Source organism: Pelodiscus sinensis, chromosome 3 (assembly GCF_049634645.1).
Source record: "Pelodiscus sinensis isolate JC-2024 chromosome 3, ASM4963464v1, whole genome shotgun sequence".
Lineage (NCBI taxonomy): Eukaryota > Metazoa > Chordata > Testudines > Trionychidae > Pelodiscus > Pelodiscus sinensis.
In genome coordinates this window covers 41,874,200-41,889,459 of record NC_134713.1, presented here as the reverse complement: position 1 = coordinate 41,889,459, position 15,260 = coordinate 41,874,200, and the positions used below count along the sequence as shown (strand labels likewise).

At 40.6% G+C, this 15,260-nt stretch overlaps 1 protein-coding gene across 1 annotated transcript; it reads left to right on the top strand.

Annotated features, from left to right (window-relative positions):
• The first annotated feature begins 261 nt into the window (after window positions 1-261).
• On the top strand, window positions 262-12,168 carry GCM1 (glial cells missing transcription factor 1). The gene is made up of 5 exons (XM_006137743.3): window positions 262-480; window positions 3,753-4,005; window positions 6,072-6,184; window positions 7,474-7,602; window positions 10,478-12,168. The coding sequence occupies exons 1-5, from the start codon at window positions 382-384 to the stop codon at window positions 11,228-11,230; spliced, it is 1,347 nt and encodes a 448-aa protein (XP_006137805.2). The 5' UTR covers window positions 262-381; the 3' UTR covers window positions 11,231-12,168.
• Window positions 12,169-15,260: the final 3,092 nt, after the last annotated feature.

The following is a 15,260-nucleotide window of genomic DNA, read 5'->3' as shown; positions in this document are numbered from 1 at the left end:
AAAAGATAGGGCAATTCTGATCTCACTTACAAAGAAGCATGGGAGTGGAGTTATACGAACATAAATTTGGACTGAAAAGAGAATGCACGAAACAAACCATATATAAACCCACCGTGAGCTTTCAGTTAATGATGCCTCCATAAGATCACATTCTATCTCAAAGCTATATTTTCCATGGCTTTGTCTGCTTGCAAAACTTTTAATGGAACAAGTTTTTCTGGCAGAAGAACACTGATTTTTATCTTTAATGGGCAGCCTCTCTATCGCTTAGCTTCAGGAAACAGCTTCCTCAGTGTAAACTGCCTGAGAGCGGTGACAGCTAGTCAATTTCAAAAGAAGGCAGTGGAGATTTGCTTGCTGAGTTTGGGAAGGAATTCCGAAATGCTGAAAGTTGCAGATGATATTACGGACCAGGAGGACGCCACTTCTCAAAGTGGAGAAATGACAAACTGGGATATCAATGACATCAAACTACCTCAGGTACGTGTGTGTGTGTGTTAGAAGTTACCAATCATGGAATACCTTCTGAAACATCCATATTTTATCATCTTTCCTCATTTGCCACTTCCCCAGTCCCCATCCTCTAGATTGCAAAAGGCATTTTGTTGAATAGCTAGAAAATTATTCTTTAAAACATTTAAGCATTCATACATGTATCTTTGAATTATACACCCAAAAGAACTCTCTATGTTACAAGAAGTGGTGATACTAAAGTTTCACTAGTTCTCTGGTCCACTGGTTGAATTAAACAGCTAGTCAATATTTTATTTTATCCTCTCTGTTGAATGTCTTATTTATTACATACCATTCACTCATGCTCTGAACACATAATTATTAATTTTCTCAATGGTTTAGAACTATAATATCTGAGTGCTGCACTACAATAATGAATTTATTTTCACAATAGCACTGTGAAGCAAGGAAATGGTATTATCCCATTATATAGATGGTATCAGAGGCACAGAGATTAAGGTAAAAAGTGATCAGGAACTTCGGGTGTCTAGTTTGAGATGCCTAGGATTTGATTTTTCAGAATACTTTGCACTATATCACATTTTATCTGTTCAAAAAGCACAGAAGCCACTGATTTCATTTGCAAATGTGAGCACTCCACACTTCTGCAAAGCAAAGCCAGGTTCAGTCTGGGTACCGGACACTTTTAATGTAGTTTTGTATGTGTGTAATTTCTTGGGTTTAAAAAAAAAAAAGCAAGCTGAAAAAAGTGAAACTCCAATAAGTGGCAACATATTGACACTAACATGGGTTACCAGCATTGCAGGGAAGGGGTCAGATAGGGTGGGGTGGGAGAAGAGCATGGGCAGGGCCATAGGTGCTGGAACTATGGGTACGGGGGGAGGGGAGAGTGCTGCAGCACCCCTGGGCTTGAAGTGGTCTTCATCATAAACAGGATTTATAGTTTGGTTCAATGGCTTTCAGTACCCCCACTATAAAAATTCTTCCAGCACCCTTGGGCAAGGCCTGGGGCAGAAGTCAAGCTCCCCTCACCTGGAGGGGAAGTCAGCACCTATGACAGCAGATGAATAGTGATCCCTCAAGCTCTTGATACCAGTCCCAGTTTCCCTCTTCATGCTCCCCATCTGAGTCTGAATCTTCCTCTACATCAATTTCAAGTTTCAATCTCCCTTCCTGAACTTCTCATCCTAACACCCCCACAGGCTCCTTGTCCCAATCTCCTTGCCAAGCCAACTCAGTCCCTCACCCACTGAACCCAAATGCCCCCATCCAATCATTCTCCCTCCCAAACTGACTCCCACTCACAATTACCCTCAATACCCATCCTCCCTTGTCCAAATCGATTGCCTGATCTGGCCCTCCTCCCACAGGTCCACTTCTTGTCCCATCTGTATTTTGGATTTTTTTTTTCTTCTGAACTGACTCAAGAACACTTATACCAAGCTTTTCTACACCAACAAAGCCAGAAAAATGCCATTTTGGAAGCACTGAACCATAATATTTCCAAAAGTAAATATTTGAAATTGACATTCTTCTTGATTTCACTGCTTCTACCTGTGCTAATAGCCATGAAACTGACAAGAATGTCACTTTTATTCAGCAGCAATCTGGATCCCCACGTCTGCTGGTCCAGGACAGCATCACCATGTAGACCCTACATGGTGGGGACCCTAGGCTTCCAGATACTTGAGCCTACTCAGGTGTACAGTATATGAGGGAGCCAGCTGGCCTGGGAATCTGGAAACTCTGGGCCCCCCCAGTGTGGAGCTGTCTGGATGGCAAAGCTGTCCAGCAATCATGAATACTGGAAGCTCAACACAGGCCTTCCAACACCCAATTCTGAAGCAGTTTGGAAGACCTTAGCGTGAGTGGGATTCATAGGACTGCCAGGCTCCAAATCTATTAGCTGAGCTGTGTCTAAAGTCAGGGCACCTTGAAGTCTGATGTGATGCAACTGAAATTCATACTTTCAGAGTTCTAGGCCTCACACCCAGAGAGAGGAGCTGAGAGTTCCCTCCAGCTAGGGCTTGTAGGCTCAGAGCTCCTGGGCATTTTAAGCTTGGGACTTCTGAAAAAACAAAACAAAACAGTGCTTTGATGAGACTTGTTCATGTTGTCACAATCTGTTTCTGATAAAGGCATCAGAGTGTTTTTTTGGTTCTTTATAATCTTTTTACATTTTCTTCTTGTCCTGACTGTAGCCCTTGTGTTGATGTCTGGCTGGCCCCTTGCTAAAATGTCATTCTGTTTGTGTCATTTTATATTTGTTGTTTACAATATATATTTTAACTCAGCCTCTAACATGGGTGGGAACCTAAGGCTTGGGGGACAGATGCAACCCCTGGCTTGCCTGGATCTGCTCCCCAAGACTTGGGACTCCCCTCCTTCCCTCAGCACTAGGGAGACCGTGAAGCTGGAGCACACAAAATCTACTAGCCTGGGCCTCCAAGCTCTAGCGTGTGAGGGGATGTGGGAAGTGACTTTCTCCTTCTCGGAGCGGAGACATCAATGAGGGCTTGGGGTTTTTTTTCTTTTGTTTCTCACTTGTGTGTGGCCTATGGATGGATTTTTCTGTGAGTCAGCAGCCCCCTCAACCCAAAAAAGGTTCCCCACCCTTGCACTAACAGAAAAATAAGCTCTGAATGAAATGTTGTATATTGGGGTGAAGGGGAGAGGTTTAAGTTAAAACAGAAATATGATCTAAGAACTAGCATTTGACCTGAATAAAACACTGCATGAGGAAGCTCAGGAAGGTTTGAAGCAGTCTGGATATACTTCAGTGCTCATCCTCTCTCTATGAAAAGTCAGGCTAAACCAAAAGCAAACTCTTGGCTCTGATTGCAAACTGTGCAATGCTGTAAAATAATAGCAGTGGTGAAGCAAGCCATGGAGTGCACAAGAAATTATCCAGCTCATAATTGCTAAGTTTCAGGGCTGTGTAGGAAACGTCATTTAAAATAGGCGGCTTAACTCCACTTAGTGTATGACCTTCAATTCCTGAGGCTTCTCTGCACCTGACTGGGCCCTGGGATGAGTGAGAGCAGCCTGGAGGCCAAGGACTGTTTTGACAGCTGATGAAATCCTTGGAGCAAAGGGGAACTGCGGCCATGGTGCCCATCCATCCCCCAAGCGTATTCTAAAGGAATCCTCCTGTTACTGGCTAGCCTGGATTTAGGCCTGCAACACACTGCCAGAGTGACAATCTAGCCTATTGCTTTCACAATGAGAAACTACTTTCTTCCTTGACTAAAATGTGTCATTTTTTGGGTTCTTAACAGGAGGTGAAACAAACAGATTGGTTTCAAGAATGGCCAGATTCCTATGTAAAGCATATCTACAGCTCAGATGATAAAAATGCTCAGAGGCATCTGAGTAGCTGGGCGATGAGAAACACCAATAACCACAACTCTCGCATCTTAAAAAAGTCCTGCCTTGGGGTAGTGGTCTGCAGCAATGACTGCTCGGCCACAGATGGGAGGAAGATATATCTGAGACCGGCCATATGTGATAAAGCCAGACAAAAACAGCAAAGTAAGTATGAATATGTAGAGATGGCAACACCTGCCTTAGTTCTCATTAATTCCCTACTTAATGAAAGATTATAATATCATAGAAATTAGAGATGGAAGAGACTTATTGCAACATCCATTCTTTTCCACTGGGATTGCAACAATGTTCCCTATTGTTAAACACAACTTGTATATTTCAGAGGAATTCTAGTGAGTATTGTTTCCTTTTTTATTTTTACTGATTTGGCTTCTCAAAACTTTCTTTTGTAGCCTGGCTTGTCTTAAAAGTCAGCCTGTGCTGTCTATTTAGCGTTAACTAAGGCTTGATACAGATGAGTTCCTGGAATACTAATTTGCACAGGAACCTCATTTCCATAGGAAAATATTTTAATTTAAAGGTAACCTCCAAAGGAAAAAATGAGCTGATTTTTTTAATGATGTAGAAAAAATATTTTTCTAAAGAAAAGATTATTTTTAACTCGTTTCTCTGTTAGAAATTCAGCTCCTGTCTATATTGACAGATTCTATAATGACAGGAAAAGGGGACAACACAAAAGCTGAGAGATCAAAAGTTGAATAATTGAGAAGAGAAGGGATTTGTAGTCAGACTTGTTAAAATTCTTTTTTGATTATTTGGTTTTATTAATGGTGCCTAATGAACATTTTGCATAAGGGAAATTTTGTTAAAGACTTTAATTAAACTTAAGCTTGAAAAGAATAAATTTTATCGATAGAAGTCAGTAAACTTTGATTTCACAGTGCACATATTAATTGTTAAAAAAATCCTTCAAAAATAATGAAAACTTACTGATAGGCAAAGTAAGAAGAATGCTGATTGAGAACATACTAGAGTTTGGTTTAAGGATATTTGCTTTGCATATTTTACATGTGATGTTATCCCCCTGATAATTTTGCAAAACTATTCAAATTTAAATCAATAAACATTTTTAAAATGCTGAAAATTAGCATCTATATTATCCATTGAAATTTATTTTTAAAAATAAATCAGATTCTTCCAAATCTAGCTGAAGTTTTGGAATCCATAATAAATATCCCTGAGCTCTCACAGGGATATTGGTCTCCCAGCCAAATCAGGGAAGATCAGACTTGAAATTCCTGATATTTTTAAATAGAGCTTGTTGAAGTTTGGATCCTCTGTTCCTCAGGAATTCTGACATTTCAACATTTCTGTTCTTCCCACATCACAATGAAAAATCAACAGTTCTAAATTTCCCATGAAAGAGAATTGCCAAAAAAATGGGTTACAGAAATATCTAAATGACCCGATCAACATTTTTTTGTTTTTATAAGGTTGAAGTTCTTTGTTGCAACATTTATCATTCAAAATATATTAGTTGAAATGATAAATTAAAGTTGGGTTAAAAAAAGAACTAGAGATGTTCATGAAGAATAGGTTCATCAATAGGTATTAGCTAGGATAGTCAGGGACGCAATCCCATGCTCTGAAAGTCTCTAGCCTCTGAGCAGGCGATGGGTCACTGAATAATTGCCTGTTCTGTTCATACCCTCTGAAGAACTTGGAAATGGCCACTGTTGGAAGACAGGATATGGAGCTATATGGACCTTTGGCCTGACCCAGTATGGCCATTCTTATGATAATTTTTCAATGAACATTTTGATGAAATTGGCGCAGTTTGACAAAACATTTATTTTATTGAATCAGCATTTTCCAGTGGAAAATTTCTTTCAGAAAAATTTTAATCAGGCCTCCTTCTCAGTTGAAAAACAATCAGAAGACCAAAACCTTCATTGCCCAAAATATTAATTGCTCTTTTAAAAATAATTCAATGAAAAACCAAAATAGGTCAAAAAGTACAATTTTTAGAAATATCCATTGCAGATCACCTTAACCATAACAGGAGAAAGGTCCTTCTTTGCCAATGTTTGATTTTTCTATATGTACGAAAGGGTTTTTTGCACAGGTCTATTCAATACATCTTTTGAGCACACAAGCACTGTAGTGTAAGGTAACATTCCACTGCAAATGAACCATTCTCACCGATTCAATTCATCTGACTGCTAGATGCCCTGCACAGATGAAAATGTATCCTCCTACCCTTGTTCCAGGGAAATGCTGTCCAAACTGCAGTGGACCTTTAAAGCTTATTTCCTGTCGAGGCCATGGTGGGTACCCTGTCACCAACTTCTGGAGGCATGAAGGGCCATTCATATTTTTTCAGGTTGGTGTAAAATAGTTTTATCCAGACCAATTTAAAAAGGTATTTAATCAGGTTAACTGAAAACAGAATGGACTAGATCTCTGTGAGCTAATGTACTAAAAATAACAATGTAGATGTTGTTGTGACACAGGTGATGGCACAGACTAGCCACTCGAGTACAGACCCAGGAAGGTCAGGCAGGCTTGTACTTACCATCCACACTGCTATTTTAGCATGCTTGCTAGAGCAGATCTAGCCTGTGTCTATCCAGGCAGGGTGATGTTTTCCCAGCTGCAATGCAGACATAATTTAAAGTATTATAAGACAAAGCCCTGACCCTTACAGCTTCAGAAATGCTGTTTTGCTGCTACATCCTTCCCAGAATGCATCATGCAAGACTAAGAATTTCTTAGAGCGGTAAGGAGTCATACCAAGCCTTTGTAAGTGGTAGCCCATCATATACACACTGTACTTTTTAGGATTTAGTAGCAATTGCACAAAAATTTCAATAATGGGCCAGATCTTGACTAATGTAAACAGATTTTGTAAAGCTTTCCTCTGACCCTTTGGGAAATATGCAGTTTTGCTTTGTTTGTAAGTACTTGTTCTCCACTACCATAGTATATGAGCACTTCATAATGTTTACCATATTTGTCCTGAGGACACTACCCTGTGCAGCAGATATTATCCACATTTTACAGATGGGGAACTGAAGCAGAGAGAAGCTCAGAGACTTGCCAAAGATCACTGAGGAAATCTGGGGCAGAACAGGGAATTGAACCCTAGGTCTCTTAAGTCTAAGGCTAAGTTCTGAACTATCCTTCCTCTCCTCTAGGTCTTTGCACCTGCTGGAGACATTGCCAAACATATTTAGTTTTAATAACTAGCATACTGCATTTACAAACATGCATATCAAGTTAATTCTCAAAGAAATAAAGATAGAAATGAATTTTCAGATTAATCATACTATATATCTATATAGTATATATATAAATAAATCTCCCACGAGGGAAACTTTCTTACACATCTAAGTTCTAACTGACAGCACCACTGCAAGTGTGGACTCCGTTGAGAAGAGCCCTGCATGTAAATGTTCTACAATGGTTTTGTGATTTCCGCAAATGTCCACTAGCAGCAGACCACCCTATTCTGTTTTGCTGAGTTGCATGCATCTTGTGAGGTGTAAGACTCTAACCACTGCGACACAAAGACCTTAGATGGATTTTACATACATACCATAAGTTCTGAACTCCTAAATTTACTATTTGAGCTCTGTTTTAAACTTGAACTTAACCCATTCCTTTTTAAAGTCTAAGGGGGCCCATGATCACCCAAGACCAGAAACCAAACTAGAAGCAGAAGCAAGAAGATCAATACAGAAAGCACATACAGCTGTTGCTCCCATTTCTGCAAGGCTAAAAAGATGCCGGGAGGCTGAGGTAACATTTATGATTAATATACAAAACATAGAGGGATTGTCCTATGTACCATGCTGCTTGAGTTACCTGGACCTTGGGTCTGAGAGTCAGCAACCTGGGCATGTACCCCTGAATAAAAACTATGGCCAGATTCTCTCTTTCCTTAGAAAAGCCCTCAGAAGTGGAGACATCTGTCTTTGTGGCTTTTGCCTCAGCGCTCTCCCCAGATTTTTGTGTTGTGGGGACTCTCACCCTGCAAAATGAGCTGGGATTTGGCCAAAATAACCGGCAAAGCTCCATGATGTGTAGCTATCAAGGATCCACAAGAGGCATAGGACTCTACATCTGTACAGTAGCTCCAGGTTCCATCCCACCACCACCTCCTCCAGCTACCTCACCATGCTATTCCAAACGGGAGCTGTGCTGCCAAGACATTCTCCACTTGCTGTGCAGGTCCTATTAATGATGTCAAGGGGGCCGCACATAAAAGTTAATGTTGTCTCACCTTGAGTTCAGTTTCTATGGATTCAGCAGGGATGGTGAGCAATAACGTGCATCCTTCATGCTTAGCCAGTGTTTCTAGACCCCTGGAGATTCTCTGCAGAGCTGAGAGAAGGTTAATTCAGAGGCGGCTGTTCCCTGCCCTGACTCTGGAAATGGTGAGAACCACACGCAGCATCCATGCACAGATCTCAAGACTATAATCCAGCCCTGAATAAGGAAGTCAGGTGGTCAGCAGAGCTATTGGCATTCTTTGAGCGAGATCACATTATAGGTACATGTATATATCACAGATACCCAGCTGCACCTGCTGTTTGGTGGATGAAAGACAGTGACACTTATCACAGGTCGGGTGTTAGACACTGACACACCTTCTGGGTGCTGAAAGATGGTATGAATCCTTTCCAGAGGGAGCTAACTACCTCCCAATCTCTCAGTTCTTCATGAAAGAATGTGGCGAATCGGTGAATCCTTGAAACTCCACAGAATGGAGTCAAAGATAGAACAGTGGAGATTAAAGCAGTTAGAATGAAACAGTGATGTGGAAGATCTAAGTGATTTAGTGAAACTATGCTGGGAGGGTATGACAAAGTGGAGTGAGTGGGAGAAAATGACTTCTGAGGCAATAGGGAGAGAATACAAGATGCAGTATTGAGGCAGCTAATGTCTGATACGAGAACCAGGGGATATGAACTTTCGAAAAAGCCAATGAGTCTATATGTAAAACTCGGAAAAAATGATCTAGAAAAAATGATTCTCATGGTTTCGATTCTGTCCTTATTTGCTGAGGTGCAGTTCTTCCCCCACAATGGCACAAGATTTGCCATTTTTCCTGTGTGCTTGATCCTGCTATTCAAACTTAGGCAAAACTTTCATTGTCCACTTCTCAGTTCTTCTCCCATTAACGTCCATGAGAGTTTGGGCCCAAGACTCCATAAATACATGCTATTCGAGTCAGATCCTCAGCGGTGTAAATCAGTATAACTGTTTAATTGCTCACCTGCTTCTGTTTCTCTCAGGCTCATTTGTTCCTGCATGTGTTTTTCTTTTCTTGAAATCATGATCCCTGTCACATGTTGACAATTCCGACAACTAGCTGTGAGGTCACAGAAGATTGTTGACTTTAGATGAAGAATAACTTACTGAAGCAGAAAAATCTTTCAAAAAATAGGGGAGAACTATAAAAAATTTATGTGATCTAGAAATGGAACAATTTTCAATAGAATGTTTTTAAACTTTTCCATATGGCATCAGCTGGTTTTCAACTATGACAGGGCTGGGCCCTAAAGAATGTACAGTCAGTGAAATTTCCTCATACAGATATTTCCAGAATATGTGAAGGGAGTTTTATTGTGGCTGGATCCATCAAGTCATAAAGTTGCAGTAATTAAAAGGATGCAAAAATAAAATGACAAAGAACTGTAAGCACTAATCATTAAATATACACAAAAAGAAGGTGTTCTGTAAGAAATTAAACCTTGTAAAATTATAATCCAATAATAAGAGTACTTAAAGAGATTGCAAAACTCCCAAAAACTATGCTTAGCAGAATACTTTCAGTGTGCAGCAGCTTCATTGAATGAAACGGACATTTGTGAAACTCTGAATTTAAAAAAAATTAAAATGTCAATTAAAATAAGTGGTAATACTTTTACAGATTTCTGAAGAATAATATTTATTGGGTTGAAAAATATCAACTTAAACAAAATGTATCAACCTTTTAAAAAAAAACACTTTCTTATTCACCTGCAGCAAAGTTCCAAAGAAATAGGTAGATTAGCCTCTGTGATAATGAAACTGCTGTTTCAATACATTTACTAACAAGTATTATTTTGCTACATTCTAGATTTTTGATTCTAGGTACATTTTCCATTAAGTCTTTGGAGGCTGAGTTATCTATATTTACATGGCCACCATCAGCACAACCCTGACCTGAAGTACTATTTTGACCATTTTACAGACAGGATGGAATAATTATATGACTTGCCCAAGGTTATACAGGAAGGCTGTGTCAGAGAAGAGAACCTAAATCTTAAAAGTCCCAGATTAACATCTGAACACCATGGCCATTCTTCTCCTTCCTTTGCTGGTTTTGCTTCCTTTTTTTCTATTATGGAGAAACAGACACTAGTTCAAAGGAAGACACTCAGCTGGATGGGTTTCTTTCTAATTTAAATTTGCTTGTACTGTGCCATCAGCCTCCTAAAATTCACCATTCTAGATCCATAATATTAACATAATCCAAGGAGAGAAAAAATATAAACCAAGATGTACTTTGGTACTCTGACTGGTTTTGTTTTGTTGTTTGTATTAACAGAATTAATTGCTGTGGGTTAATCATATGGATTTATTTGTCTGTTTTGTTAAATATTACATTTTATTTTTCTTTCTTAAGTCCCTGACAGGTAAGATGCAAAGTCAAGGAGCTTTGCCTTTACTTCTTTCTAATCAGGAAAATTACCTATCATCCTGCAGTTTTAATGGACATTTAATAGACAAACACCCTCAAGAGCAAGTAATAAATAACTGTTTGTCTCTTGCCAAAAGCTATGGTTTTGGAAGAACCCCTTACCCAACAGAACACTCTCAGGACATAGGATCTAACAAATACTATGAGAAGTGCAAAGAAATTGGCATGAGGGAATATGTTAGTGGAGACCTGTCTGGAACTTCTTTGAGCAATATGCATACTGACTATGGAGAGTCACAAGCCCAGAATAAGAACACTACCCTTGAAAGGAATCCACGTACTGACAAGTGTTGCAATGGTTCTGCCTTATCTTTGGCTGATCTGCATTGTGAAATTGCTCCTTCACAAAACTGTACGGATTCCAGTATCGATCATGTTCCCAATATGCCACCTACAACAAAGGCCAGTTACCATCCTTCCAGGTCTAACACAGGCTTGTCTGGAGATGATTTTTATGAAGGGAAACTGCATGTGAATTACAACAACAGCTACATCCCTTCTTCTTTGAACCCGCTCACTCCAGAGGATCCCTACCTCATTATGAACTCTGCACATCACCATCAACAGCCTTTGCTACACACTAAAGGAAATGAATGGGACTTTGAAGAAGAAAGAAAATACACCAATCTGGATTACTGCAACAATGAAATGTTTGTTAGTCTCTACCCTTTGTGGTGATCAGGTGTATAATGTCCCCTCTTTCTTGCACTTGTAAAAGTGAGCCTGATTCTCTGCTCTGTGTAGCGTGGATGTAAGATGCTGCCTTTCTGACTGGGCAGCCCTTTACCCCCTCACTCGACACAAGCATAAAAGACTGCACAAAGGTTGATAAGCAAGCTCAGAGAGTAGAGCCACCCTGCACCTTCCTCAGGCCTCTCATTGCTCTAGTACAGCAGGGCAGGGGAGCCATAATCCATCCTAGTTTATTCCTACCATCATTCTCTGGAGTGTCTCTACTCCCTGTTTGGGGATATATCTATTCATAACGCCCCACTGATGTCTTCTGTCACCCTATTGAATTGTTCTTAACATTAGCCACTTTTCTTTTGCAAAACTTACCCTACTCTCATGTAAGGTGGCAACAGACCTTGAATACAAATGTCCCTTATTCCACCCCATCTGTATATTATGCAAATCACCCATGAAAAATCAAGTCAAGCATATAGGTGCCTAACTATGGAATTTCCTGCTGACATACCTTTTGACAATTTTGGCAGACTTCTTTACATTTCTCTTGGACCATGTATTTTTTCCACAAGTATGTGATCTCTGTTGCTCTTTTGGATTCTATTTCATTATTCTCCATTCCACAGTAAGTTGTACTGTATTTCAAAGCTCTGAACTAAGTTGGAACTTAGCAGTGATCACTAGAAGAGACTGCTTTGGACCCAAAAACCCCGAGGAAGTTCAGATCTAGATCCACATTTCATAGATGGTTCTTATTAATATAATGGGCTGAATGAACCAAAACCCTGGATCCAAACATCCTTAAGCTTTGTGATCCAGATCCAAACTTTGTGATGGAGTCCATCTCTATTCTCTAGTCTTACAAGCAATGTCCAGATTATATGTTATGATGTAAGATGCTATAAAGTTTTTATTGATACTAACCTGGATCAAGAGTATTACAAAATAAGTGGCAATAAAACTGTTCTAGTACCTCACACAATGAAATAGTTGGTGTCTGTCAAACAGGTTCAGTGTATTCACTTCTCTTTCGTTTGCATTTTTCCTTTCTTTAGATACTCTCTGTCTTTTCTACTTTGAAGTATTTAGTTACTATGGCAATGGTACCATCAGCAGGCAGGGTGGAGTTTAGTGACATTTACATGAGCAGGATAAAATATATTTATAGGATGTTTCAAAATGCATATTGCAGTTTGTGAAACAAAAGGATCTGCAGTAGCTTTCATGAGCAGGAAAGTTGCATAAATCTCAGGATTCCAGTGTGGTAAATTATCCTTTTAGGTGTTGGCTTTTTCAGGTACCTTCTCGTTAGTCTGTCAACATATAATTTGACACATTTTATTTGTATTATTCATCAAGTCTATACTTCGATGCTAAAGTTAATTAATGACAATAGCCACGTTTATATTCATTAAGATACAAAACATTCAAAAGAGTGGTAAACCCTCTGGCTTCAGAACATAAGCCCTTAACTAATTGATGAAGGTGAGGAAGGAGCTCTCTCTTGAGCTGGTTATTCTATAACTGTTTCTGCTGGGAATCTTCTTCAAAAACTTCTAGTGCCAGGCCTTGCCAGACACTGAACACTGGGCTAAAGGAACTGCTGGTCTGATGCTGTCTTTCAGTTCCTGTGTTCTTTGCCACATCTTCTAAATTTGCTTAGTCTTTAGTTCTACTGTTGTTGGAATAACTAATCCTTGGTGTTGATTCAGTGCCTTCCAAAACACATCACAATATTAAAGACATGGATTTCAGAAGAGGCCTGAAGGGAAGTATTATTATCCCTATTTTATAGATAGGGAAACTGAAGAACAGAGTGGCTGAATAATTCTCCTAAAGTCACACAAAGGTGGCTCAGATCTGTGGGCTTCCATTCCCAAGACATCCACTCAGGCTTTGCCAACCCATGAAAGCTCAGGGCTAAGTCTACACTGGCGTGTTCTCACACAAAAACTCTTTTGCAGAAGAGTTCTTCTGCAAAACTCTTCCAGAAGAGAGTGTCTACACTGGCATGTGCTTTTGCGCAAGAGCATCCATGCCAGTGTAGACGCTCTCTTGCGCAAGAAAGCTCTGATGACCATTTTAACCATAGGGCTTTCTTGCGCAAAACATTCATGTTGCATGTCTACACTGGCCTCTTGCGCAAGAACAGTTGTGCAAAAGGGCTTATTCCTGAGCAGGAGCATCAGAGTTCTGGCGCAAGAAGTCCTGATTTCACACATTAGAACGTCAGTTTACTTGTGCAAGAACACGCGGCCAGTGTGTAGACAGGCAGTAAGTTTTTGTGCAAGAGCGGCTGCTTTTGCGCAAGATCACGCCAGTGTAGACACAGCCCAGGTGTATAGAATCACAGCATTTTCTGTATAATCAGTACATTGAAGCTCTATGCAGCCAGATTTGCAGTTACTGGGATGATGGTATGAAAATACCAATCCCATGGGTGAGCCTTGTAAACAAAACATACTAAAAGTTAAAGTTGTTCTGATCATATATTACAAAAACTAAGGGAGCTAGTACATACATAACCTCTACTAGTATGAATTCTGGTCTCATAATTCTCAGTCTATTTATCCTCAGGATACCTCTGTGAGGTGGAAGTACCATTATCCCTGTTATTTACATGGAAAACTGAGGCATGGGGTGCCTAAGGCCTAGATCAGGGCTACTCAACTTTGGAAGCCCCGGGGGCCACAGTGATACTCATAGCACGTGCCAAGGGCCGCAACTTAAGTGTGGTTGCGTATACATGCAAATATATATGCAAATAACTTCTTTCACACTGGCGGGTATGAATACAAAGATTAAGGCAAGACCACACAACACACAGGCCCCATTTAAGTCAGTTCTGCTGATATTAATAAAATGCAATATTTACCCGATTTCCACCCATATGACAGCACTCTTAATGAGCACTGACAGTCCAGGAATTTAACTACTAAAATTCATATCAGCAGAAAATCATTATATTCGCTTTTTTATTTTGGCTCCCACCCGTGGGCCGCATGTTGAGCCCCACGTAAATCTAAAGCGCACCATGGGCCACAAACAAATGGGCTGTGGGGCACATGTGGCCCACGACACATGTTGAGTAGTCCTGGCCTACATCCATAAGGGGACTTTGGCTGTGGGGGTGCCCTCAGCCATTTTGCCAGTCAGCCGAAGATAAAAAAGATTACATATCCAGACAATCAGAAAGAAAGGAAAAGAAAAGAATAGATTAGTTGGGCACCCCTGAAAGTTGACACCCAAGATATCTGCCCCTACACCCAACCCCGCTTACCCCTCTCAGCACTCAACTAATCCCAGCTACCTAACTTTTAGGCCCTTTGAAAAATCTCTGGAGTGGCCGGAATAAAGTCTCTACTCTCCCTGTACAATGGCTGGAGGGAGAAAGATGACTGACAAAAGCCAGCATAGTTGGCTATTTTAGATGTCTGTAGAGAGGGGTATCTTCTAAACTCTGCCCCTCTCACAGAGGTAGGTGCCTAAGTCTAGGTTGCAGGGAGGCACCTGGGTCTCCTTGCAATCCCCAAACAGGAACCTCTCACCTCTGCTACATCAAACTACTTTCCTCCTCCCCCGTAAAGGGGATTAGAGGGTACTTCAAAGTGGCAGCACCGTGTGGAGCCCGGACTCAGCTGGGGAGTCCTCAGCTGATCCCGGGCTCTGTGCGGTGCTGCCACTTTGAAATGCTGCGCAGAGCCCAGGATCAGCTGGGGAGTCCCCAGCTGATCCCAGGTTCCATGGAAATGCTATGGTCCCCCTGCTGACCCCTGGCTCCATGTGAGCGCTTCTGCTTTGAAATGCACAAGAGCCTCTGGGAAATGCATTTCAAAGCAGAAGTGTCTGCGTGGAGCCCAGAGTCAGAGAGACTTCCCGCTGGCAAGCAGAGTTCCAACTTTCAAGAGCCCCTACTCTTGAACCAAAGGAGGAGTAAGAAGTGCCTATCAACTAGTCAATTAGTTGATGGAAGTTCCATTGGCTACTTGACTGGTAAATTAATCAATATTTAACATCCTTA